Below are 24,312 nucleotides of genomic sequence, written 5' to 3' on the forward strand. Positions count from 1 at the left end.
TTATCTTTTATTTTATTAATTTATTTTTTTGAGTTGGAGTCTCACTCTATTGCCCAGGCTGGAGTGCAGTGGCACGATCTTGGCTCACTGCAGCCTCTGCCTCCCAGGTTCAAGGCATTCTTCTGCCTCAGCCTCCTGTGTAGCTGGGATTACATGTGTGCACCACCACACCTGGCTAATTTTTGTATTTTTAGTAGAGACAGGGTTTCACCATGTTGGTCAGGCTGGTCTCAAACTCCTGACCTCAGTTGATCCATGCACCTTGGCCTCCCAAAGTGCTGGGATTACAGGCATGAGCCACCGTTCCTGGCCTGCTTTATTTTAAAATGGAAATAATATGCAGCCAGGGTTCAAGTGCACGATGGTGCGTGTGCAGAGCTCTGTAAGCTGCCCAGGAATGCGCAGCCCTACTTCTAGGAGCCTTCCTTCAATGCTGCTTGGAACAAGTAGCAAATGGCTCTCTGTGAAAAAGCCTTTTTTTTTTCTTGACGCCCTTCCCTCTGGCCTTCCTTGCAGAGTTGAGCTTCCCCCACACAAAGCATTCTGGGAAAATCCCCCTGATATGAGGAGTGCTTGAGGAGCCCTGGGCTGGGGCTTGGGGTTACCCCAGGTCACTTTTCTTTCTTCCCCAACATGTGCTCTTAAAAGCCAGTGACTTCAGAAGCTTGTAGAGGAAGGTCTTCCTTCCCCAATACCTCTTTTCTATTAAATATCTACTTTCTCTGCCCAATTTCTCTCTGCCTCCAAACTCTCCTCTCTTTCATCCAACTTTGTTTATGTGCATATATGTGTATATGTGAGGAACTTTGGAAGCGATATGGATCAGATCATTCTTTACTTGCTTCAAAACCTCTGCAGATTCTCCCATCCCTGGCAGATAAAGCCCCAATCCCTTAGCACAGCATAAGGGCCTCCGGAGACATGGTACCTTCTTCCCTCTGTTCCTTCCTACAGCGCTGGGCCTGGAGCAGACACCCCGATCTTGAAAGATCCCCTTTTCTGCTCTCAGGCCCCACATTTCAATTCCCTTTTCCTTCTGAGACTGGCCACAAGAGCCTCCTGCCCTGCCCACTGGCTAGCCCCTGGCTCAAATGAATTTATGGAAATTTCGGCCTTTCCTCCCCTCTTTGACATTTGCAGACCATCTGGTGCTGTGAGAAATAGACGCTTCCACAGTACCGGCTTTCAATCGAGGGGCAGTCCCCAGCCCGAAGCAGCGGATCCGAATAGGTCAGAGGTCACGGTCACTGGGGCCATCAGTGTGGGCTGCTCTCTGGGGGTTTGACATTTGTAGTGCACTCATGTTCTGCCTGCTGTCTGGCGTGCACATATCTCCAACCGTTATCCACACAGGGCAGCCTGTTTCAGGGGAAACTTCTAGAACCCAGGTGGGCATAGTCATGAAGGCACTTGATAAGTGGCTTCTAGATCAAGATGAATGGCACAAGGGGGCCAGGATTAGTGCAGTGGGGCAAGAGAATTTCAGGACATTCCTCAAACACAGAAATCACCACAAATGGTATTTTGCTGCAGTGTTTTAAAACATCCATCAAAATGGATGCAAACAGTTCAAGATGAACAAAACATCAACATTTTATTTTATTTTGAGACAGAGTCTTGCTCTGTTGCCCAGGCTGGAGTGCAATGGCATGACCTCGGCTCACTGCAACCTCCACCTCCCGAGTTCAAGCAATTCTCCTGCCTCAGCCTCCTGAGTAGCTGGGATTACAGGTGCCCGCCACCACGCCCAGCTAATTTTTTGTTATTTTTAGTAGAGACAGAGTTTCACCATGTTGGCCAGGCTGGTCTTAAACTCCTGACCTCAGGTGATCCACCCACCTCAGCCTCCCAAAGTGCTGGGATTACAGGTATTAGCCACCACACCAGGCGTCAAAATATCAACATTTTAAATAAAGACAGAGGAACCCTGCAATTCTGGAACTCTACCTTGCCCGCATCCTGCCCGCATCCCTTGGTAGCTATTGTGGCCAAGGGGTCATTAGCCCCTGAGATAAGAAGAAATTAGTTCTTGCCAAAGACTTTCTCCAGGGAAGCAGAAGACTACTGGGTCTGGGTGGGTGGGCATTTGGGAAATGTGAATTTCCATGTGTCTGTGTTCCAGAAAGAACGCCCCCTCCCCCCGCCACTTTCATCCTAGTCAGTGACAGCAGTTCAGCCACTCATTCTGGTCAAGTGGCCCAAGGGATGAAGAAGGCCTGTCTTGCCTAAGAATTGAAGCAAATGGAATCCGTTGTCCTATTTTGTTTTTTTCCAGAATGTTCCAGATATTCAAACCTCTGGTTAGTTCTGTTTGGGCAGCAGACTTCCAGCGTTCTTTCCTGGGTGACATGGAAATGGGCTGTAAATTCACCTGGTGACAGGTGCATGCCTGTCACCCTGTGGGCTCTCAGGAAGTGGCCCCACCCTCAGTCAGTGTCCGGCATGCACCTTACTCATGCTGCTGCAGGGCCTGAGCCCTGCTGTTCCCTCCATATGGTGCGCTAATTCTCACTGCTTGGCTATTAAGATCTTATCTTTAAAAATTGCCTCCTCCAAGAAGCCTTCCCTGAACACTCCAAGCCTTAAGTTGTCCCTTTGACTATTCTTGGTTGCAGCACCTCATTAAGTTCCTTCCCTTAGACTCACAGCCTTAGCTTCCTGGTGCATTGACAGCCTCCCTCCTCAGACTGGGCCCTCCACATGGCAGGGGCCTGCTGTCTTACGCGTGCCCGTTCTGAGGTCCGGCCAAGGCTGGGTGCAGAATGGGAGTCTGAGAACATCTTCAAAGTGCTGCCTTCAGTTTGGGGGTGTCCAAAGAGCGGATTCTGACACCCGGCTTCCCGCCCCTGATCTTGGGCTTTCTGCTGTAAGCAGAATGGAAGTGAGTGTGTCTGTGCACACTTTCACCCCTCCTGGAGTCTCGCTCTGCTCTCTCTTCGCCCTATTAGCCTCTCCCACATTCCTGCTTTTCAAAGCAGTCCGTGGACACCCCCAGCTGCCCCGCTTGCAGAATGGAAGGATGGATCCTCAGGAGTGGGGTGGGGGGCGTCTGTGTGGCTGGGCGCTGGAAATGCGGAGATCCTTTGCCAGGCATCTGATAAGAAAACAGTAAGGAAGGGAAACACGTGTTCTTCTCTCTTGGGAGGAAGGAAAAGAAGGGAAAGACGGGCAGGACCCTTGTTCATGAGCAAGGACCTCCCTGGAAAAAATGCAGGAACAGCCAGATGCCGGGGGATTCCCGGAAGTGCTGCTCATCGCCGCCGCCGCCGCCCCCCACCCACAGGTTCCACCCAATGCTTTCCACCCTCAAAGCCCAAAGAGCTGGCGCTTGGTGTGCGGGTAACCGAGACGCCAGTACTAGGGCGGTGGTGGCCCTCCTCCCCATCGATTGTAAGTTACAGAGAAAAAGAAAACTTCTCTAAAATAAAGTTTCTCAAGCTGCTTTTATTGAGACTTCAAATGAGATGGAGAAAACCTCCAAGAGCACCACGAAATAGGATGATGATGATTACTCGTATTTCTTGGGATGACTTGGGGACCCCACAAGGCACCCTCGGTGCGCGAGTGTGGTGCTCGTTCCGGGAGTGGGGGACACACGCGCCTCGTGGGACTCCAGCTGCTGGCTGGGCGCGCAGTGCCCAGGAGCGGGAGGGCCTCGGCGGAGGCGCCGGGCCGGGGCTGTTGCCCACCGCGCAGGCCGGGGCGGGGAGAGGAAGAGGGAGGAGGAGGCGCCTAGAAAAGGAGGCGCGGGCCGGGGAGGTGCGGAGAGGGCCGGGCGGCTACGTGCGCCTCGGGGCTGGGCCGGCCTGCGGGATCGCAGCGCAGCGCGGAGGCGAGGCCGGGCCCGGCGGGCGGGCGCCGCGGAGGGCGGAGGGCGGAGGGCGGCGGCGCTGGCAGGAGCGCGGCCCGCGGCGGCGAGCAGGCTGCAGGCCCGCGGGGATCGGGGGCGCGGGGGGCGCCGGGCCTGATCGCCGCCTCTCGCGGTGCCCGCAGGTCCCCGGGCGCGCAGCTCTCGCCCCGCCGCCGCCTGCCCCGGGCCCCGGAGCGCGGTGGAGAAGCCCCCGGAGGAGCGGGGGGCCCGCGCCCCGCGCCCCCCAGACATGGTGGGCCACCTGCATCTGCAGGGCATGGAGGACAGCCTGAAGGAGCAGGGCCGGGAGGGCTTGCTGGACAGCCCCGACTCCGGGCTGCCCCCCAGCCCCAGCCCCAGCCCGCCCTTCTACTCCCTGGCCCCCGGCATCCTCGACGCGCGCGCGGGGGGCGCCGGCGCCTCCTCGGAGCCCCCGGGACCCAGCGAGGCCAGAGCGGTAAGGAGGCGCTCTCTCTCCCAAACGGGGGACCGCGTGGGCGGGTGGGTGAGGGCTGCCCCCAGAGACGCGCGCTACTGCAGAAGCAGGACGGGCCTCCTCCTCTACCTGCCCCGCAGCCACGAAGGTGGCCAGTGACAGCCACGCTTCTCAGGTGGGGACCAGGGTGTGTAGGGGGAGGTGATCCAGGCTGACCCCGGAACCTGGAGACGGCTTCTTGGCGGTGGGCCTCCCTCCAGAGTGATTCTTCCTATTGTCAGTAATAATGGGGGGCTCATGGGGCGGGGTAAAGGACAGTCCGAAATTCCCAAAGAAGTTGGCTGCTGGCTAGGGGGGCTTGCGCCCAGAGGCCCGGCATGTTGCAGACATCTGGACCCGGCCCCTCTGCTGCTCCGAGTGCCCTGTTTACTGTCCGGGCGCTGCCAACGTGAAAGCCTTTTCTTTCTTTCTTTCTTTCTTTTTTTTAAATAACCAAACCCAGACAGGATCCCTTCCTTCCCGGGATGTTAAGGCATGTTGACGTGGAGCTTAGGCGGGAGGCGGAGGCTGGAACCCCGGGTCAGGAAACTCAGGAGTTTGTCTCCTGCCAGACTAAGCCCAGCCTGGGGGTGGACTCCGGTGGGGACCCAGCTTGGCGCCTGGCCTGAGACTGGGCGCCCCCCTGGCAGGCGGGGAAGCATATGGGCCGAGCGGGCGCCTTTGCAGCTTGAGGAAATGACAAGTTGAAATGAGTGATTGCCCATCCCTGCCCGCTCTCTGGCTGCGCCCTGCCCACCTTAACAGCTTTACTGCTGGGGCATGTGTGCTGGCTCCACTCCCCTTTCCTGGGGCCCCGTGGATTCTTGCCTGGCACTCACAGGGCAAAAAAGGCCTCCCTGCCGCTGAAAATCCTCCTCCCCACAGCAGAAAGGAGCGGCTCCCCCGCCTCAAGCCTCAGGACGTGACCATCATTCGTGCCTTGCTTGTTTCTTAGCCTGGTGGGTCCCAAACTTGGTCGCCCATTGGAATCATTTGGAGAATCTTTAAAACCCACCCACACTCACCGCCCAGATAGTCTCACTGAATTGATAGGGGGTGCAGCTCGGCGTCAGGAGGGTTTCAGTCTTCCTGGGTGATTGTACTGTTCAGCCAAGTCTGGGAGTCACTATCTTAGACCAAATCATGCAGCAAATTTGAACTTTGGTCTCTTTATGGGAGCCTGGCAGGTGGAAGGGGCAGTGAGGACTTCCAGCAGTTGATAGAGGTGACCAGGGCTGTTTGCAATGACCCTGATCTTGCTGTCTAAAGGGGGCCAGCTTTCCTGCCAGAGCGTCTGGGACTTGGCACTGTCGCGCATTTGAGCTGCACACTTTGGGACTGAATCCCCGTGGTGCCTTGCACAGTGGGGCTTGGAGAAAAACGACCGGGAATCCGCCTTCTCCTTGGTTCCTTCCATGACCCAGAAGCCTCCTTACAGAGGGTTTTCTGGAAGCGTTCTCTGCCATCCGGGCCAGCCCGTGGCTGCCGCAAGAATAGCATGGCCGGCTTACTCATCTTGGCTGTTCTACTTGACTTTATTTTTTCCCCTTCCTGCTCACTAGATGCCAGGTATGGAACTGTGTTGCCCTGATCTTCTAATTTGGCTTAAAAGCAAAGTCCGGGGCTGTTTCCTCATGGGTAATGATACTTGGCATTTAGATAGCTCATACTGTGTGCCAGGATAACTGTCCTAAGCACTTTATTTACACCAATTCATTTAATTTTCACTATATTCCCATGAAGCCTACACTCCAATTAGCCCCATTTTCCAGAGGCGGAAGCCAAGGCACAGAGGAGGTTAGCAACCTACCCAAAGTTGCCCAGCCAGGAAGCGGCTGTGCTGGGCTAGAACCCAGAGAGTCTGACTGCAGAGTCTGCCCTTCAACCTCATATTATCCCCCTTTTCACCGTGCAGCTAATTAACTACCTGTGATTTTTTTTTTTATTGGAAAACAAAATGGCTGTGTACCTACCAGGTTTGAAGGGCTGCTTTTAATAAAAGGGAGAAAGGGTTGCCTGGCGCCCCCTCTTCTCAACTTCGGGGCTTGCCGCTGTGGCCATGCCCACCCACCCATCGCCCACCCTGCAGGGCGCCCCACCTCCCTGGTTAACTCGCGCTAAACTTTGCTGAGCGGTGTTTAACCACACCCTGCTCGCTGACGACTCAGGGAGAGTGCTTTTTAGGTGCAAATATCGGCACCCCATAATGTCTCAGGACAAAGAGGCGGAAACCTCTGCTGCGCCTCGCCGCTGATGCTTTCCAACACCCGAGGAAGAGGCTGGGGTGAGTGGTGCCAGGTTTCCATGTGGGCCTCAGGTTCAGACTGCGTTTGGCAGGGTGGGTGTCTTTGTTCCACTATCCAGTGACTGACACCACCTTTCTGATAAAAGTTGGTGGCATATGCCTCAGCTGCTGGGATGGACTGCAGTCCTGCCCCCAAATCTAAGCCACTGAGGTCCTCACGACCTTGTCACCTACTTTAGGAGGCTGGACGGACATGCACGTTAAACCTGCCTACGCTTCCCTTCATTAAAGAGGCCCCCCACTTTGTTTGAATAAGCTGGACTTGCCTCCTGGACGCTCCCCACCCACTAAGGCAGGGTATCTGGGAAGCGGCTGGCTGCCAGATCACTCCCCAAGTCATCAAAGGCCCTGGGGGCCAGGCTGGATATGAATGAACCCCCTCCCCACGCACCATGGGCTTTTTGTGCTCACTCTTGGAGCAAAGGTGGGAACATTCCCGATCACTCCCAAGCCAAACAAAGAGCTGGGAATCAGGCATGGTCCCCGCAGTACTTACTGAGCGCCTACTGTGTGTCACGCTCTCTTTGGGGCCATGGAGGACACAGCAGTGAACAAGATGCTGACGGTCCCTGCCCTCGTGAACTGGCATCCTAGCAGAGGAGACACAGCCACCAGCTGAACTATGTGCGGCAGCAGCAGGTGGATGGAGAAGTGTCCTTGAGGCCAGAAGCTGGGTGAGAGGTGAGCTTTAGGCAGGTAGACAGGGAGGTGATGGTTAATAGAAACCCACACACACTCAGGGGACGAACGTTACAGTTCTAGGGCTGAGATGTGCTCAGTCCAAGACAGTGGCATGTGCAAAGGTCCTGAGGCACGAGCAAGCTAGGCATGGCCTGTTCGGGTGTTGGATGCACAAAAATTTCAGAAATCACCACTAAAGAACTTATGCATGTAATCAAATGCCTTGAGCAGCTACAAAGAGGCAGGGACCACCAGAGGGGCCGGGAGAGGCAGGGAGAGGCCAGGTCAGTGACTTCTAGGTGAAGCTGAGGCCAAAAATTAAAATTCCATTTGGTCTTTTAAAAACTACTTGTGACTGTTCTGTTTTTTTTTTAAAAAGGCATCATGAGCTTCCATTCCACACTCCCCAAATTAGAAACCCAAATGAGAGACTTGAGTGAGAAGGGTGCCCGTGTGGGACGCAGAAGGTGGCCGTTTTGCATCAGTATAGGGCGTGTCTCCATGCGGGCGGGGACCTGTCTCCTGCATGGCCCAGGACAGCAGAGCCTGCCCACTGGGGCTGGTGGCAGAGGGGATTGTCTGTCAGCTGCATTCAGCCCACAATTTTTTTTAAATTTATTTTTTAATGTTTTATTTCCATAGGTTTTGGGGGAACAGGTGGTATTTGGTGACATGAGGAAGCTCTTCAGTGGTGATTTGTGAGATTGTGATGCACCCACCACCCAAGCAGTATATACTGAACCCAATTTGTCATCTTTTATCCCTCACCCTCTTCCCACCCTTTCCCCTGAGTCCCCAAAGTCCATTGTATCATTCTTATGCCTTTGCATCCTCATAGCTGAGCTCCCACTTATAAGTGAGAAATACAGTATTAGGTTTTCCATTCCTGAGTTACTTCACTTAGAATAATGGTCTCCAATTCCATCCAGGTTGCTGCAAATGCCGTGATTTCATTCCTTTTTATGGCTGAGTAGTATTCCATGGCGTATATATACCACAGTTTCTTTATCCACTCTTTAATTGATGGACATTTGTCAGCCCACAGATGTTTAAAGCTGGGTGGGTGAGGGACACAGCTGAGCAGGACAGACGCTGCCTCTGCTGCCTTTGAGCTCTCAGGGCTTGGACTGTCACCGCAGATTAAGCAAACACCCATTGCCCTTCTTCTCCTCCCCGCCCTGCCCGGCAGAGCTGTGGGCATTTAGGGGTTGGCATCGTGGAGGAGTGAGGATGGCCTTGAGGCAGATCTATCTCCCTAAGTGAATATGGGCAGTTCGGAGAAGTAGCCCTGTGCCGTCTTACTGCACTCAGGGAGGCCGAAAGTGGCATTTGGGATCTTACATTGTGTTCTCTGGGGTTCATGTTCAAATGAACAGCCCCCCTGTGGCAGGGAAAGGACTCAACCCGTTATGGGGCAATGGCAGGTGGTGACAGATCTGAGCTGTTGCTGCCTCCCAGATGCGGAGACGGGGCCTCTGGCCCTGGACTGCACCCACAGCTGGTGGCCTGGGCTCTGTCACCTTCAGGGCTCCTTCCCTCCATCCAGCCTCCCTCAGTCTGTTTATGCAGTGGGTGGATTTCTGAAGAGTGTATGGGAGAGCTTTCCTAAGGAAGATGTGCTGGATCCCTGGACCCAGATTCCAAGAGAAGCCATCCCTGAGAACTCCCCGGGGGGGCCCAGCTCTTGGAGGCCGCCTGTGGTCTCAGCCATCCCTTTGGACCTTGGCTGGGACCCTTGGGATTCTTGGATTTTCTCATTTCTGCTTCTTGTCTGTGATTGTGAAACTGAGTATGAGAGAGGAGAGGGAAGGGAGCTAGGGAGGTAGTGCTGGGGTTGGGAAGGATGAATGGATGGATAGATAGATAGATGGATGGATGGATGGATGGATGGACAGAACAATGGGTGGGTGGATGGATGGATGGATGGATGGATGGATGGATGGAAGGATGGATGGATTGATGGATGGATAGATGGATGGATGGAGGCTGAATGGATGAACAGACGGCTGAACAGATGGACTTAGGAAAACAGGGATCAGTCCCCGTGGCCCCCTGGCAGGCTCACAGGTGTGTTCCTGTGAAGGTGTCTGAGCAAGCTAAGATGGAAGACAGCCAGGTATGTCAGGACAAGGTGGGAGGGAGGAGCCTGTTTGCAGAAAGGGAGGCTGTGAGGAGGGAAAGGAGGGAGAGGAGGGAAAGCCAGAAGCCCTGGCGCCTCCTTTCAGCCGCGTCTGCTCGATCCCGGGTGAATTGGCCTCCAGTGGAAATTCAGCAAAGTGTCTGACAGCCCCGGTCTCCGGGGCAGGCTTACTCAGCTGAGAAACTCAGCTGTATCTGTAGCTTTGGCGTGAAAAGAAGACATATAGGCTCACGGCCTTCCAGGTGCTCTGGAAACAAGGGAGCTGCCTGCATGGGGAAAATGCTGCCAGACAGACTGGGGGCAGCTTTCCCGGGGACAGCTTTCCTGGGGACAGCTTTCCTGGGGGCAGGTGTGGTCTGTCCTGTCTGCCCTCCAGTGCTCGGCCTCCCTGCGGGGCACAGTACATGGACTGTGGACACCTGCTAGTGTGCCATCTGTATCTTAGGATGCACAGGAATCCAGAGGGGATATTTGTCCACCTTGCAGCAAATCCGGCCTTTATAAGGGCAGGGTCTGGGTTCGCCGTTTTTTGTGTACAGAGATGGGTGTCCCCTATCTGGGAGGCCGCTTGGCCGTTGTGAGTGGTTGAGAAAGGACAGTGTTATGAGTGTCTGGGGGGAAGTGGGAGACCCTGCCCCAAGCCCCGCAGCCTGCACAAAGTGATTCTTGTGCCCTAGGTTGACGGCCCCCACTCTGTTATTGGCTGGCAGAGCTGTGAGTCCCTGCACTCACTTCCCAGAGCTGCCGTGACAAAGTGCCACAGACTGGGTAGCTTAACACAGAAGAAATTCATCCTTTCACAGTTCCAGAGGCCAAGAAGCCTGAAATCAAGCTGCTGGCGGGGGCACGCTCCTCTGGAGGCTCTAAGGGAATCCGTCCCACCTGCCTCTCCTAGCTGCTGGCTGCATCACGCCAGTCTCTGCCTCTGTCTTTATGTGGCCTTCTTGTCTCTGTGCGTGTCCCCATGTACAGATTTCCCTCTTCTTATAAAGACACCAGTCCTTGAATCAGGGTCCACCCTAATCTAATCTGACATCACCTTAACTTGATCACATGTGCAAAGACCCTCTTTCCAAATAAGGTCACAGTTGCAGGTACCAGGGTTTAGGACTTGAACTTATCTTTGTGGGGCACACAAGGCAGGCCACAACTGTCTTGCTGACTTGGGTGCACCGGGCCTGCCCATCTCAGGAGGGAGCCCAGCCGGAGCACTGCCTCCAAGCTGCGACATTCGAGTTTGTTCACTGTTTCTCTGCCTTGGGTGTCAGATCCTGGGCTCGTGGGTTCCTTGCTGGGCCCTTGATAGTTCATGGCTCTCCACATGGCCTGATCCACTCGGGGTCTCCTGGGATCCCCCGCAAGCAGACAGTGTCCTTTCGACAATCACATTCAGTTGCCCTGTTGTGCCACATTGGGGGAGATCGAGAAAGACCCACCCCTGCGCCGGCCCCCTGCCCCAGGATTCGCCAATACCCAAGGCTGTCATCAGAAGGGTGGGAATTCTTGGTGCTCACATGCCCCCTCCTTGGTTCATCTTCTTCATGGGTGATGGTCAAGATTAACCTTAGCCCAGCCCGTGCGCTTTGGTCTCAGATTCCCAGTGTATATCCCAGACGATCAAGTTCCGACAGCAGCAGAGGTTCTCACCGCCAGGGAGGTCAGGGGCCAAGGTCACGGGCCGAGGTCAGGGGCCAAGGTCAGGGGCCGAGGTCAGGGGCCAAGGTCACGGGCTGAGGTCAGGGGCCAAGGTCAGGGGCCGAGGTCGGGGTAGCTGTTGCAAGGCTCCATGTGGCTTTCGTAAGGACGCCTCTCCCACAGCCCGTGTGGGGCTCCCTGGCTGTCCTGCTGTCTCTAGGAGCAGCAACGGAGTGGGGGGAGCTCTGGGACGTCCTCCTGCCTCCCGCTCCTACACTGATGGGCCACTAGTTGGCTCCTGTGTGAAAGCTCATGGTTCAGTGAACTGGGCTGTAGTATCTGTGGATGGCCTTGTGTCACCCAGGCTGTGCCTCCTGGTGAGTCCCTGCCCAGCCCGGCCCAGACTCCAGGTCTGGCAGGCCATCCCTGTGAGGCACTGAGCTCTCGACAACAGAGCGGCTATCTTTCCTCGCCGGCCTGTGGGCTGTGGCCTGTGCAGCAGCCAGGAAGGCGGGGAGCTCCAAAGAGCCCCTGTGTACTTTGACTTCCAGCCAGCGAGTGTTCATCCCCGTCCCAGCGGCTCCCGGGGAAGGCTCCTGGGCGAAGCGGGTGGAGCCTGGTGGGCCCTTGGCGAGTGTCCACAGGACCCAACACCCTCCAGTGCCTGTCCTGCCCCGCCTCACTGTCCTGCTGCCCAGAAGCCTGGGAGTAAGCCCAGCCTCCACAGGCTACAGCAGGCTTGCCCTGGACCCTGGAAGGAGCTGGGAACCTGGGACTGGGCCGTCCCTGTTTTCCTAAGCTGGGAGGGAAGCATGGCATCTGGGTGACCCTCCTGTGTGCCTGAGACGCACTTGTTCTCCCCTGTCCCGACATCCCAGAGCTTTGACGTGGACGCTGAGCCCCCCAGGAAACCGCCAGCCTGTGTCTTGGGCATCCGTGATGGTCCCCCAGCCCCAGGATGTGGGCTCACAGATGAGCAAACCGAGGGCAGCCAAGGGTATCTCACCGGATTCTGTCTAGATCAGAACAGGAGCCTGGGCCTGTGGGAGGGCGCTGCAGCCTGACAGACCGGCTGGGGGTGGGGGTGGGGGTGGGGAGCGGGCCTGTCTGGGGGCTTCCTGTGCTGAAGGTGGCCGCATGGCCAGGGCAGGTGAGCAATGACAGGTCCCCATGTGCGTGTGCCCGACCCCTTCCCTGGCCCTCCCCTGCCTTGCCAGCCCCCGTGGGACTGTGTGTGACCCAGTCTTCGGGAGTATCTCGCTCCTGCGTGGCTGGAGAGTCGGACTTCAGGGCCGCAGTCTGCCTTCTTGGCTGCGAGAGGCACTTCCCTTGCCCCCTCCCCACGCTGGCTGGAGTCCGCGGGGCGCCACGACCGTGTCGATGTTCGAATAGCCCTGCAGCCAGAAAGACGAAGCTGCGAGCCTCAGGATGAACTGGCGGCTGCCACCATCTTCCCTTGGTGTCCGGCCCCGCAGCTCCGAGGGAGTGTCCTGGGCCTTGGCGGGGACTTCCCGAGCCGTCTCACCACCCAGGCCCGCTGGATGCCAGCCCGTATGGGTCTGGGCTTTCACGGCTTCTGGTGTCTCCTGCCTAGCGCTTCCAGCTTGGGTGGACTTTAGGTGTTTTTTCAGCGGGACCCTTTGGCAAATGGTTCCCGGAGCTCTGGCTTCCCGGGCCGGCCTGTGAATTAGGCCTTGTCTGCTCCTGGCAGCCAGGCGGGGAGCGGGACCCGGCGGAAAGGGGCTGCCTTTGTCGGTGCCCATGCTCCAGGTGTGGCGGTATCCGGAGGGTTTGGCAGTGTCTTCATTCTGGGTGGACCCAAGAGAGATGCTGGGGTGTGGGCTCTGCCACAGCACAAAGGCTTTGCCTCTGAAATAAGCCCTCCCTGCTCGATGGGTGAGGAGTTAGCCTCTCCTGGCGGCGCGTGGGTGGGTAACGCCAGCAGCAGGCTGCCTGTCTCTCCTTCCAGCCCTTCCACCTGTCTGGACAGAAGAAACACCTCCCCAAACCTTAGAGCCCATGTTTATGTCCCCTTCCACACCGGTGTCGTCCTCTCTCTTCTCACCCTCTTGCGGGAGAAGGGCCCTGGAGGTTCCTGTGCCTCATCTCATTCCCGCCGGACCCAGCACACAGTAGGTGCTCAGCAAACAAACACCTGCACGCACTTGGGAAAACGCCAAGCTTCAGATAACGTCTTTTGGGGAGTGTGTATCATTTCTAGAAACATGGAGTATACAGAGTCTTGCAGCTGGGGTCAGTGTTGACTGAACGGTGAGACATAGAAGACGAGGATGGGCCTGTCTTGTCACTGCCTTGTTTTTGTGAAGTGACTGTCCTGAAATGATGCTTGCTTGCTTCTGAAAGTAAGAAGTGTTGTTTTAGGTTAGAAGGGTGTGAGCTATACCTCTGTCCAGGGAGGCGCCTCCACCCCAGACCTTCATGGGAAAGGAGGATCCCTCCTGCGGGCCCACTGGCACTCAGTGCCACCCCTGCGCTGAGCACTGTTCCACGTGGCTGCCGGCTCTGACTCAGCCGCATCGAAGCCTGGGAGGCAGGTCCTCCCAAGAGCCCACTTCAGAGATGCGGAGGCTGTGGTGGCCCAGAGACGGGAAGTCATTGGCCCAAGTCACACAGCTTAGTAGTCTCTTATGGCGGCTGCAGCCAATTACCAAACACAGAGTGGCTTCAAACTGCACGAATTTGTTATCATCTTCCAGCTCTGGAGGTCAGGAGTCCCAGAATCAAAGCGTCGGCAGGGCTGGTTCCTTCTGGAGGCTCAGAAAGAGTCCGTTCCTGTGCCTGTTCTGGCTCCTAGAGGGGCCCGTGCTCCTTGGCTTGTGGCCCCTTCCTCCTCATCAAAGCCAGCAGCGCAGCATCTTCCGGCCTCTCTGACTCTGACCCCCTGGAACGCTGTGATGACATCAAGCCCACCTGGATGACCCAGGACCATATCCCATCTCAGAATCCTTAATCGCATCTGCAAAGTCCCTTTTGCAGATATTCCCAGGTCCTGGGGATTAGGGTGTGGACAGCTTTGGGGGCCGTTGTTCAGCATGCCACACCCAGGAAGGGAGCAGCTGCCTCTCTTTTGGGCCACTGACTCCGTGTCAATGCCAGGAAGAGATGGGGCCACCTCAAGGCCAGCTGCTGGGGGCTTTGAGGAATCTCCTGCTTCTCCAGTCCTCGATCCTCTACCTGTAGTCCTCAGCCCTTGTTCTCGGGTGACCGTGACTAGCAGGGATGGGGCTCCTGGTGATGTTTGTCCACAGGCTGCTGCCAGACTGGAAGACAGGCGTGGGCCCATACCTGGGGCTCTCTGGGTTGGGGCAGGGGCTGCTTTGCAGGTGTGGGGTCTCCCCTCCCCATAGTGTAGGGGCGGAGAGGTGCCAGGTCCTGGGCTTAGAGGTGATAAGGACTCCAGCCTTAGGGAGCTGCTTCTCTGGGAGTGACAGACATGCAAAGGGGTTACTGCGATGGCGGCCAGTAGATGGGTGCTCCCGTGTCCCCACAGAGGATGCCCCTAAGACTTGGAGCGGATACTGAGGTGGCTCTCACCAGCCCAAGAGAGAAGGAGCCAGTGCAGCAGGGAACAGCAGGAGCAGAGAGGCAGCCTCGGGTCACAGACAAGGGGCCGAGAGAGAAACGGGCAGAGGTCCGAGCGGGAAGCCTTGAGCCTATGTCGGGGGAGTCTGGAGCTGAGGGGGCAGTGATGAGACAGGCCCCTGGGCATGAAAGGCAGTGGAGGAGCGAGGGTGAGGGCCTGGGCCCCGGAGCCGCACCACCAGTGTTCCAGCCGTGATCTGCCTCTTCCAGCTGTGTGGCCTTGGGCAATGACTTAGCCACTCTGGGCCTCGGGTTCCACATCTGGAAAATGGGAGTGCTGCCAGCAGCTGCGTGCTGGGGTTTTTATAAGGATCAGATGAGTAGGATATGTGGCGAGTGCCCAGAATGGTGCCCGGCACAGTGAGAGTGCAAAAAGCTCTCCATCCTCATTGTCTAGGCAGGTATGGGGGCGGCGGGGAGGGGACAGATGTAGGAGATATCAAGCCAGGTCCCGGCAGGACTTGGCTCTGAGTTCACGGTTCCCACCCAGCCCGATGTCCACCCTCCACTCCCTCTGCCCAAGGCCGGTGTGCATGTGGTCACCATGGTTACAGGCTTGGCCCTCTGCGGCCCAGGCATGAGCACCAGCCTGGAGGAATAGGGTCCCCACCGCCTGCTGTCCCCCGTGGGAGCCAGCTATCCCCTCTTCAGCCGAGAACAAAGCACTGAGCATCACCATGCACTAGACGTTGGGGTGTAGGGGATGGAGACCGTGCCTCCCCATCCGCGAGGGCATCGTGATCTGGGTAGGGCCAGAGAGCAGGGAGAGGGCCGCAAACCTAGAAATAAATGCGTAAGCAAAACCCACTAAGTGCCGTGTCCCAGTGACGGAGGTCAGGGAGGTATCATGGCCGCTGTGCACGGTGCCCCACTGCCTCAGTCCCCAGTGGCCGTGAGCCCCGGCTGCCCACGGCTGGCAGCTGTCTCCTTTCCTAGAGAGCTGTCCTTGGTGGGGAAAGGGAGCTTCTTCCCCCAGAAGGTGACTCCCACCCCCAGAAGTGGGGCAGCCAGTGGCCAGCAGCCCGCTCTCCCAGCTGGGACCAGTGCTGAGGCAGTCACACTCCTGCGCCCCTGGTGTGATGGGGCCAGGCTGGTCACAACTGTGTCCCTGCCTTGCCTGGCTGACACCTGCTTAGCCCCTCTCTCCCATTCCCCTGGAAGGACTCCCCTGATAAACTGGTTTCACAAGATTTCCCATCCCCATCCCTGATCAAGATGGGAGGAGGCCAGGCTGGGGACCCACAGGTGGTCTCAGCCAGCCCCGGTGCCTTCATGGAGGGCTGGGAGGTGCAGGCCCCAGGGTTCGGTCCTTCTTGATTTTTAGCATGTGGCCTTTTTGTGTGATCTTCCTAGAGCCGCTGTAAAAAAGAACTGCCACAAACTGGGTGGCCTGAGAAAACAGAACTCTATTCTCGCACAGTTCTGGAGGCCAGAGTTCCAATCGAGGTGGGGGCAGGGCCACACTGCCTCAGAGGGCCCCAGGGGAGGCTCCTTCCCGCCTCTCCGGCTTCTGGTGGCTCCAGGTGCTGCTTGGCTTGTGGTTGTGCCCCTGCCATCCCTGCCTCCACATCGTCCCTGTGCATCTGTGTCCGCTCTTTTTTTTTTTTTTTTTTTTCTGAGACAGAGTCCCGCTCTGTTGCCCAGTCTGGAGCGTAGTGGCACGATCTCGGCTCACTGCAACCTCTGCCTCCTGGGTTTGAGCGATCCTCCTGCCTCAGCCTCCCTAGTAGCTGGGATTACAGGTGTGCACCACCACACCTGGCTAATTTTTGTATTTTTAGTAGAGACGGAGTTTCACCGTGTTGGCCAGGCTAGTCTCAAACTCCTGACCTCTGGTGATCCACCCACCTCGGCCTCCCAAAGTGCTAGGATTACAGGCGTGAGCCACTGCCTCCGGCCTGTGTCCACGCTTCTTGTAGGGACACCAGTCATTGGCTTTAGGGCCCACCCTCCTCTGAGATGACCTCATCTCAGGAGCCTCAGTTCCATCTGCAAAGGCCCCATTTCCAAATAAGATCCTGTCCACAGGGTCTGCGTGGACATGGGCTTTGGGGGAGGACTCTATTCAACCCACACTGCCCTTGTCCTTGGAAAGCCACCTCTGGCCGCATTTTTGGTGCCCATGCCTTGACCCTCGCTGCTTCTCTCAAGGACCTCTGGGTCCATCTTGTCTTGGCCACACTGGGCCATGCCCCACCTCCCAGGGAGAGGGTCTGCAGGTTTCAGACCAGACTGTGACCTCCCTTGGGTCCCTGCCTCCACCCCAGGCACCTCCATCCCTCCCCATTTTGACACAGGCAGACAGAGCCAGGGGCAAACCCAGGACCTGCCCAGCCAGCAGCCTGAGTGGCTCTAGGGGGAGCAGAGCCATTGATGGGGACGTCTTAGGGCCTCTTCTTTGAGGGCCTCTGCACACAGCATGCAGTGGTCATTTGGGGTGGGGGCTGGCCTGCCGGCTGGAACCTCACCCACAGCCTGCATCCCCCTAGGGCGGCCTGTGCAGGGTGCTTGCTGTGACAGTGAGCGTGTTCTGGATCTGCCCCGGCCAGTGGACAGCTGCCAGCGTGTGGCGGGTGTGACTGAGGAATGGCGTTTTTCAACCTACTGAATTGTAATGAATTTAAGTTGAATAGCCCCATGCGGCTAGTGGCCTCTGTATTAGAAGCCCTAGAACAGGGTCCCAGGGCATGGCTTGCATGCCAAGGGGAGGCAGGGCTGAGGGCGTGCGGGTGTCCTGGGTGCTGTTTGTGGCTGTGTGGCCCTGGGGCCCAGTGGGGGCACTCCAGGACCTGTGGGCCCTGGGGCCACAGTGGACTCTGCTTCACCCCTCAGATCACATCCCGAGTGGTACTGCACAGGGAAGCCCTCCCTGATTACCTGGTGGTCAAACCTCTCTCGTGCCCTCATCACCCTGTCGACCACAGCCCTCCTGACAGTTGGAATCTTAGGCCACTGGTGGGACACTGGTGAGAGTAGTGGGGGATTCTGGCAGCAAGCTCTGATGAGGCCAGGAGACCCTCTCTGTTTACCACTGTAGCAGCAGTACAGAGCACAGTGCCGGCACACAGTAGGTGCGCAGTGGGTGAGCTGAATGGAAGACGTTCTGCTGTGGCCGTGAGCATCTCTTTGCATCTGCACTCATGCTTTCTCCAAAGCTGTGCTATTCATACGCTCTGGGTCTATTATTCATAACCTCAGTGATGAACAAGCTATCTGAAAAATAAGCGGGTTATTTAAAGCCCTGCCCTTCACCTCCCTGAGCCCTTGGTGTGGGCATGTGTAGTTCCAGCAGAGGCCCTAGGGAGTGGCCTTGCCAGGCCCCCTGCTAGCCCAGCATAGGCTAGTCAGGCAGGGGGATGCCTCGTAACAAACATCCCCAATCTCAGTGGCATCGAAGAGCAAGGGCTTCTTTCTGGCTCTCACCATGTGTTCCCAACGGGTTGGCCGTGACTTGAGTGTTGCAGCAACACCTCAAGGAGAACATCTAGGGCTGCCTTAAAAGGCTTTAGGGGCCAGCCACGGTGGCTCACGCCTGCAGTTCCAGCTTTTTGGGAGGCCCGGGTAGGAGGATCACTTGAGCCCAGGAAATTGAGATCAGCCTGGGCAACATAGTGAGATCCTGTCTCTGCAAAAATTGTTTTTTAAATTGGCTGGGGCATGGTGGCATGCACCTGTAGTGCCGGCTCTGTGGGAGGCTGGGGTGGAAGGATTGCTTGAACCCAGAAGTTTGAGGCTGCAGTGAGCCATGACTGCACCACTGCACTCTAGCCTGGGTGACAGAGAGAGACCCTGTCTCAAAAAAAAAAAAAAAAAAAGGCTTTAGAAGCAGAGCCTCCTGGCCCTGCCCTGAGTGAAATCTCTACTTCAAGACGCTCACTCTGCTGGGCTGGCCCTGAAGGACCCCCAAGCACAGATGGGCGGGGTTTTCTTGGGTTGGTGGAAGAGGGGAAAGGCCTGTGAGGCTGAGTCTGGCGGGGAACACTTCCAGAGGGAAGAGTGGGGTAGTGGGAGGGCAGAAATGTCACCTTGCTGGCATGAGTAGAGGCTGCAGGGGCCAGAGGTCTGTGTTTTCAGAATCAGTTTGGGGCTGAACCAGCAATGGGCTGAGCTGTGGGGAGGGGGAGGTGGACTGCAGGATGGGGTGGGGTCCTTAGGCCACTTTCTGTGAGGAGCAGGATGGGGTGGGGGTTCTTAGGCCACTTCCTGTGAGGAGCAGGATGGGGTGGGGTCCTTAGGCCACTTTCTGTGAGGAGCAGGATGGGGTGGGGGTTCTTAGGCCACTTCCTGTGAGGAGCAGGATGGGGTGGGGGTTCTTAGGCCACTTCCTGTGAGGAGCAGGATGGGGTGGGGGTTCTTAGGCCACTTCCTGTGAGAAGCACCGGCATGGGCATGTCCCTGATGGTCTTTGCTTCCACAGGGAGTGGAATTTTGGGACAGACTTTAACACAGACCAGAGAAAGAACTTCCCAGCGTGCAGCTGTGGGGTGGATTTGGGAGGAGAACAGAGAGTGCTTTCTTTGTGTCTGTCTGAAGGTGCTCTTTCTGAAGGGGCTGTGGATGGCTGCTGTTCCCACAGAACTTTCTTTCCCCACCTTGCCAAGATTCTTCCAGCTGCAAGTGACAGAAAGGCAGCTCAAATGGTCTGAAGCCTCAAAATGGATTTGCTGGTGCTCACAACTGAGGGACAGTTTCAGGTGTGGCTTGATCCAGGCATTTGAACAATGTTGGAAAGACTTGATCTTTCACGTCTTTGACTCCTGCTCTCCTCAGCGTAGCTCCATTTCCACTGGTTTCCAACCCCCCTACATTCTTAGCCCTCACAGTGGGGGCTGTCTCCACGGCTCTGGAGGAGAACCTGGGTAGGGCTCTCATTGGCCCAGTGTGGGTTACACGCCCATGTCCAATCCAGTCCTTGTCCTCAGGGAGATGTGGTGCCATTTCTAGAAGATGTGGATGCTGAGTAGGCCCGCCCTGCCCTCCTGCAGACATCTGCTATTCTGATCAGCTTCCTGTGCCTCTCTACAGGCCTGGCCAGCTCCCACCTGTGTGTTCCTCCCTGGCAGGTGTGCCACAGACACAGGCGTGGTGGGGTCTCTACCCCTCTGGAGGTTACCCGAGCCTTAGGTGGCACCAAGAAGGGCTGGGAACCCTTTCTCCAGGCCGAGTGTGGTTTCAGCCCCACAAAGAGCACAGAGGGATCCCAGTTCTCCAGCGTTCTGAGCCGGGCTCCGGGGTGGGTGTGGCCTGGAGGTTGCAGTGGGAGGCCATGACCACACCCCTTGTTGAGAACTGGGAGCTGGGGGGCAGGCTGGTGATGGAGAGCTGGGCAGACCCCTGAATGCCTGGATCTCACGGAGTGGGTCTGGGGTGGGCTTCCTGATGGGCCCCACAAAGCAGCTTCCAGACCAAGCCAGTGCCAGAGGGTGTCAGGTGGTCCTATGTGCCCAGCAGGGAGCTGAGGCCACTGCGACAAGGGGCTGCATAACCCCTGGCTCTCCCCACAGCCCCCCTCCCAACTCCCAAATCCCCCGGTGTCGGAGATGAGGCCCCGGATGCTGCCAGTGTTCTTTGGGGAGAGCATCAAGGTGAACCCGGAACCCACGCATGAGATCCGGTGAGTGGGCCGCTGGGCTCTGTGGGGGAGGAGGGGGCGGGGGGTTGGGTGCTGATCCTGACTCTCTTGTGGGATGGGGGTGGGGACTAGGCCAAGCTGGGGGCTCAGGAGGCTCCCTACCCTCCAGGCAGCCCCTCTGGGTGCTGCTTCCTGGGGAGTTTGGCCGTATCTTAGCCACAGACAAAACTGATTTTAAGAGACTCTGACCCCAAGGGACCCTCTGTGTCCACTCCACGCCCCCACCCCAGGCCTATTCAGCCATTTCCCATTTCCCCATTTACCTTCTCCTCCAACAGGCTTTTATTTTAAATCCAACCTCTCAGAAAAAATGGAAAATTATAAACATAACCACTTGTGCACCCTAACTCTCCCTCCCTTCTCCTGCCAGAATTTTTTTTTTTTTTGACGGGATCTCACTGTGTCACCCAGGCTGAAGTGCAGTGGTGGGATCATGGCTCACTGCAGCCTCAACCTCCTGGGCTTAAGCAATCCTCCTACCTCAGTAGCTGAGAGTACAGGTGTGCACCCCAGGTCCGGCTAATTTTTGTATTTTTTGCAGAGATGGGGTCTCACTATGTTGCCCAGACTGGTCTCCAGCTCCTGGGCTCAAGTGATCCTCCTGCCTCAACCTCCTAGAATGCTGGGATGACAGGTGTGAGTCACCGCGCCCAGCCCCTGACAGATTGTTAGGTATTCACAACCAAACCATTCAGGCAACTCAGGACCGCTTTCCACTCTGTTGTCCAAGCATTAGGGGACAGTTGTCCAGCTGCTCCATGTTCTTTGTGACTGTAACTTAGGTTCTTGAGGCCACCCATGAGCTACTGAACTGTAAGTGTACTGGGTGCCCTCCCATACGTATGACATCTTAGGTGGCATCCGAATTGAATTAAGGCGCCCCTGCTTGGGAACATCCCACATCGATTTGCCCTCCTCTGAAGCTGCTGGGGCTCAGCCTTCCCAAGGGTGGAGTGTGGGATCCGTGAGTCTTGCCCACATATCTATGGGGCTCTCTCCATCCACTCGTCCCTGTTGAGTGGGGCCAGCCAAGCGTCTGAGACCTACTGCCTGCTGCCCCGCCAGCCAGGCAATGGTCCCAGGAGACAAATGGGTCCACTTCTAAATTATTTTTCAATCCCCAAAGAGCCTTCATCGTCCAGTTTTTAAAATGCAAGCCAAAATTAGATCATCAGAAGCCTAGCAAGGGTGGAGGATGGATGCCTTGACCTTTGGGACCTCTGATCCCTTCACAAGTCTTTTGTGATCACCTCTGGGGATTCAGTGGGGAATGAGATGGGGAGGATTCTCTCCTTCCCAGAGCTTCCAGTTTGATTTCCTAAAGCTCTGGACTTGGAACTGGGGGATACTAGTTGGTCACTCCTCCAGGGGTGTTGAAGGGACTTTTTGGAAAATGTATTTTGATATAATTTCAAACTTTTTAAAAGGTTGCATGTGCCTCTCAAACAGATTCACTGGTTGTTTATATCTTGCCCTATTTGAGAGGAGGTTGGTGACTTCCTGCCCTTTAGCCCCCAGATACTTCAGTGTGTCTCTTAAGAGCAGGGACATCCTCTTCCATGACAGCAGCATAGTTGTCAACGTCAGGGAAGTGCACACGGTGACGCCAGCACCTAACCCACACGACACGGCTCAGTTTCACCCATCGTCCCGATCAGGTCCTTTCCTGGCTTACTTTTCTCCCGGGTTCAGGATCCAGTCGGGGTCCTTCATTGCGTTTAGCTGTCTCACCTCTTCAGTCTCTGTGAAGCCAAGACAGTCCCTCAGTCCTTCTTTGACCTTCTTGACCTTGACATTTCAGAACAGCCCACACCCGTCAGGCTTCACAGCATCTGCCCAGGGCCCCTTGGTGTCCATACTGTGGGCAGGGAATCGGGCTGCCCCCCATCCTGGGCTCACTCCGCTTCCCTCCTGCCCTTTCCAGCTGCAACTCTGAGGTCAAGTACGCCTCGGAGAAGCATTTCCAGGACAAGGTCTTCTATGCGCCCGTACCCACCGTCACGGCCTACAGCGAGACCATCGTGGCGGCGCCCAACTGCACGTGGCGCAACTACCGCAGCCAGCTGACCCTGGAGCCACGCCCGCGCGCCCTGCGCTTCCGCAGCACCACCATCATCTTCCCCAAGCACGCCAGGAGTACTTTCCGGACCACCCTGCACTGCAGCCTGGGCCGGCCCAGCCGCTGGTTCACCGCCAGCGTGCAGCTGCAGCTGTGCCAGGACCCTGCCCCCAGCCTCCTGGGCCCTGCCACGCTCTGACGGGGCTGGGGCCGGCCCGGGGTGCTGGAGGAGCCGGGAGCCCTGGGGAGGAGCCAGGAGGATGGACACGATGAGCTCAGCCTGGCACTTGGGCACGAGGCAGGGAGGCTGCCGGACCAAGGACCCGTGTGGAAGGAGGCGGCTCCCGGCTGCCTGCCCTGACCTACAGGCTAGGTGGTGGTCTCCTTGTTTTGGTGTCAAGGACTCAGTGAAAGCATCTATTTTTTAAGCACTTACGCTGGCAAGGCAGTAGGGGCACGCACTGTTAGGTGGTGGCCACCTCCAGGGTCGGGGAGAAGAATGGGTCCATAGCGTGCCCTTGAAGCGGAGAACAGCCCCGAGCAGTGTGAGGACAGAGGCATCCCAGCCTCAGCCGGTGGAGACGGCTGCCACTCCCCCAGAGCCCTGCCACCCCATGTGTCCCAGGCTGGTAGCCAAGGCCATGTGTGAGGGAAGAGGGGTGCCTCTCTTCCCTGCTGCTGGCCTGGGGTGTTTCCAAAACAGCCTTTTCGCACACATGCAGGTTGCACCGAGAGGTCTGGAGCTGTGGCTGAGCCACCTCTGATGGCTGTTGAGCCAGGAGGTTGGGCAAAGGCCGGATGCTGATGCCAGGGCTGGAGTTGGTTATACTGGGGGCGGGGAAGGCCTAGAAATACTTTGAGCCATGGCCTTGCCAGTGTCCCGTGCCCTCCAGTGTCGAAGATTTGGGGCACTGCCCGTCAAAATGGAAAGGTTGGTGCTCAGCCTTTGGAGCCTCACCTGCAAGGGGTCCCCAGCTAACACCCATCCATGCACCGCCTCCAGGACTAGAACCCTTGATGTCAAAACCAAGTGCCCAGCGGAGGCGGTGAAGCTCTCGGAAATGCTGCCACCTGTGTGAGGCCGGGTCTGAACTCGAGGGAGTCGGAGCTCAGCTGTCAGTTTAAAGAGACACTGAGGGGACCGGGCTGCCGCCCTCAGCCTTCGTTCCTGTGTCCAATCGATTCCGCAATGACAACACCTTACTCCTTCCTGCGGCAGGCTCACCCCTGCCCGTGGGATGTTGTGAGAGGAACATGAGCCAGACGAAGACTTGGCTCAGGGCTCCCTGGAACAAGCCAGGATGCACGGGATGCTGGGGGAGCCCCCAGCTTGGGGCAGCCCAGCAGGCCACTGAACAAACACCCCAGAAGCCGGCACTGTGGCAGGGTGCTGAGGAGATGCCCCTCTGAGCCTTCCTCCCCCCTCAGACCTGAATGCACCCCGCAGTTGGGGGCTGCCCCTGCCACTCCCCTGGTAACCCGTAAAAGGGGAGGGGAAGGTTCCCTGGGGCTTGAGCTCCCTCTGTGGAGGTGAGGAGGGGAGATTCCGTTCACACCCAGGAGGGGCAAAATGATTGATGTATTTCTATGTATCTACACAGAGAGTGCATTTTCTCTCCAGAGATGCTTTCTGGTTAACAAAGGAATAACTTAAGAAATTGATTGATTATCTTAATAAACTGTGCAAACCCAACGGGACTTCCTTTTCTGTCTGTGAGACCCTCGGCTCCCGCTGGGGTTGGGGAAGGGGAAGATGGGTCTCCAGGCCCCTTTTCCTGTGTGGCCATCACTTTTTTTCCACTCGGAGCTTGTGCCCTAAGGAGCCGGCCTCGGCCCTGATCAAACGAACAAAGAAGGACTTAGCCCCTACCCCTGTAGACAGCCTCAGGGTACACCAGCTCCACCCAAGAGCTAGTTAATAAATGCAGAGGC

At 57.0% G+C, this 24,312-nt stretch overlaps 1 protein-coding gene across 2 annotated transcripts; it reads left to right on the forward strand.

Moving 5' to 3' along the window:
* Window positions 1-3,763: 3,763 nt before the first annotated feature.
* Window positions 3,764-24,089, forward strand: RFLNA (refilin A). 2 transcript variants are annotated; one of them, XM_002823956.5, is made up of 3 exons: window positions 3,764-4,307; window positions 20,194-20,303; window positions 22,246-24,089. In XM_002823956.5, exons 1-3 carry the CDS (start codon window positions 4,101-4,103, stop codon window positions 22,577-22,579), a joined length of 651 nt encoding a protein of 216 aa, XP_002824002.2. In that variant the 5' UTR covers window positions 3,764-4,100; the 3' UTR covers window positions 22,580-24,089. The 2 variants fall into 2 exon arrangements, with proteins under 2 accessions (XP_002824002.2, XP_024113291.1); XM_024257523.3 differs by lacking the exon at window positions 3,764-4,307 and adding an exon at window positions 19,013-19,383.
* The last annotated feature ends 223 nt before the right edge of the window (window positions 24,090-24,312 follow it).

This window comes from Pongo abelii, chromosome 10 (assembly GCF_028885655.2).
Source record: "Pongo abelii isolate AG06213 chromosome 10, NHGRI_mPonAbe1-v2.0_pri, whole genome shotgun sequence".
NCBI classification, from domain to species: Eukaryota; Metazoa; Chordata; class Mammalia; order Primates; family Hominidae; genus Pongo; species Pongo abelii.

What these genes read in the sequence shown, in the direction of transcription:
- RFLNA (XM_002823956.5), top strand. Translation starts at nt 4,101, where the DNA reads ATGGTGGGCCACCTGCATCTGCAGGGCATGGAGGACAGCCTGAAGGAG. An exon ending in GACCCAGCGAGGCCAGAGCG is followed by an intron (nt 4,308 to 20,193) that starts GTAAGGAGGCGC and finishes CTCTCCCCACAG; the next exon opens with CCCCCCTCCCAACTCCCAAA. An exon ending in GAACCCACGCATGAGATCCG is followed by an intron (nt 20,304 to 22,245) that starts GTGAGTGGGCCG and finishes TGCCCTTTCCAG; the next exon opens with CTGCAACTCTGAGGTCAAGT.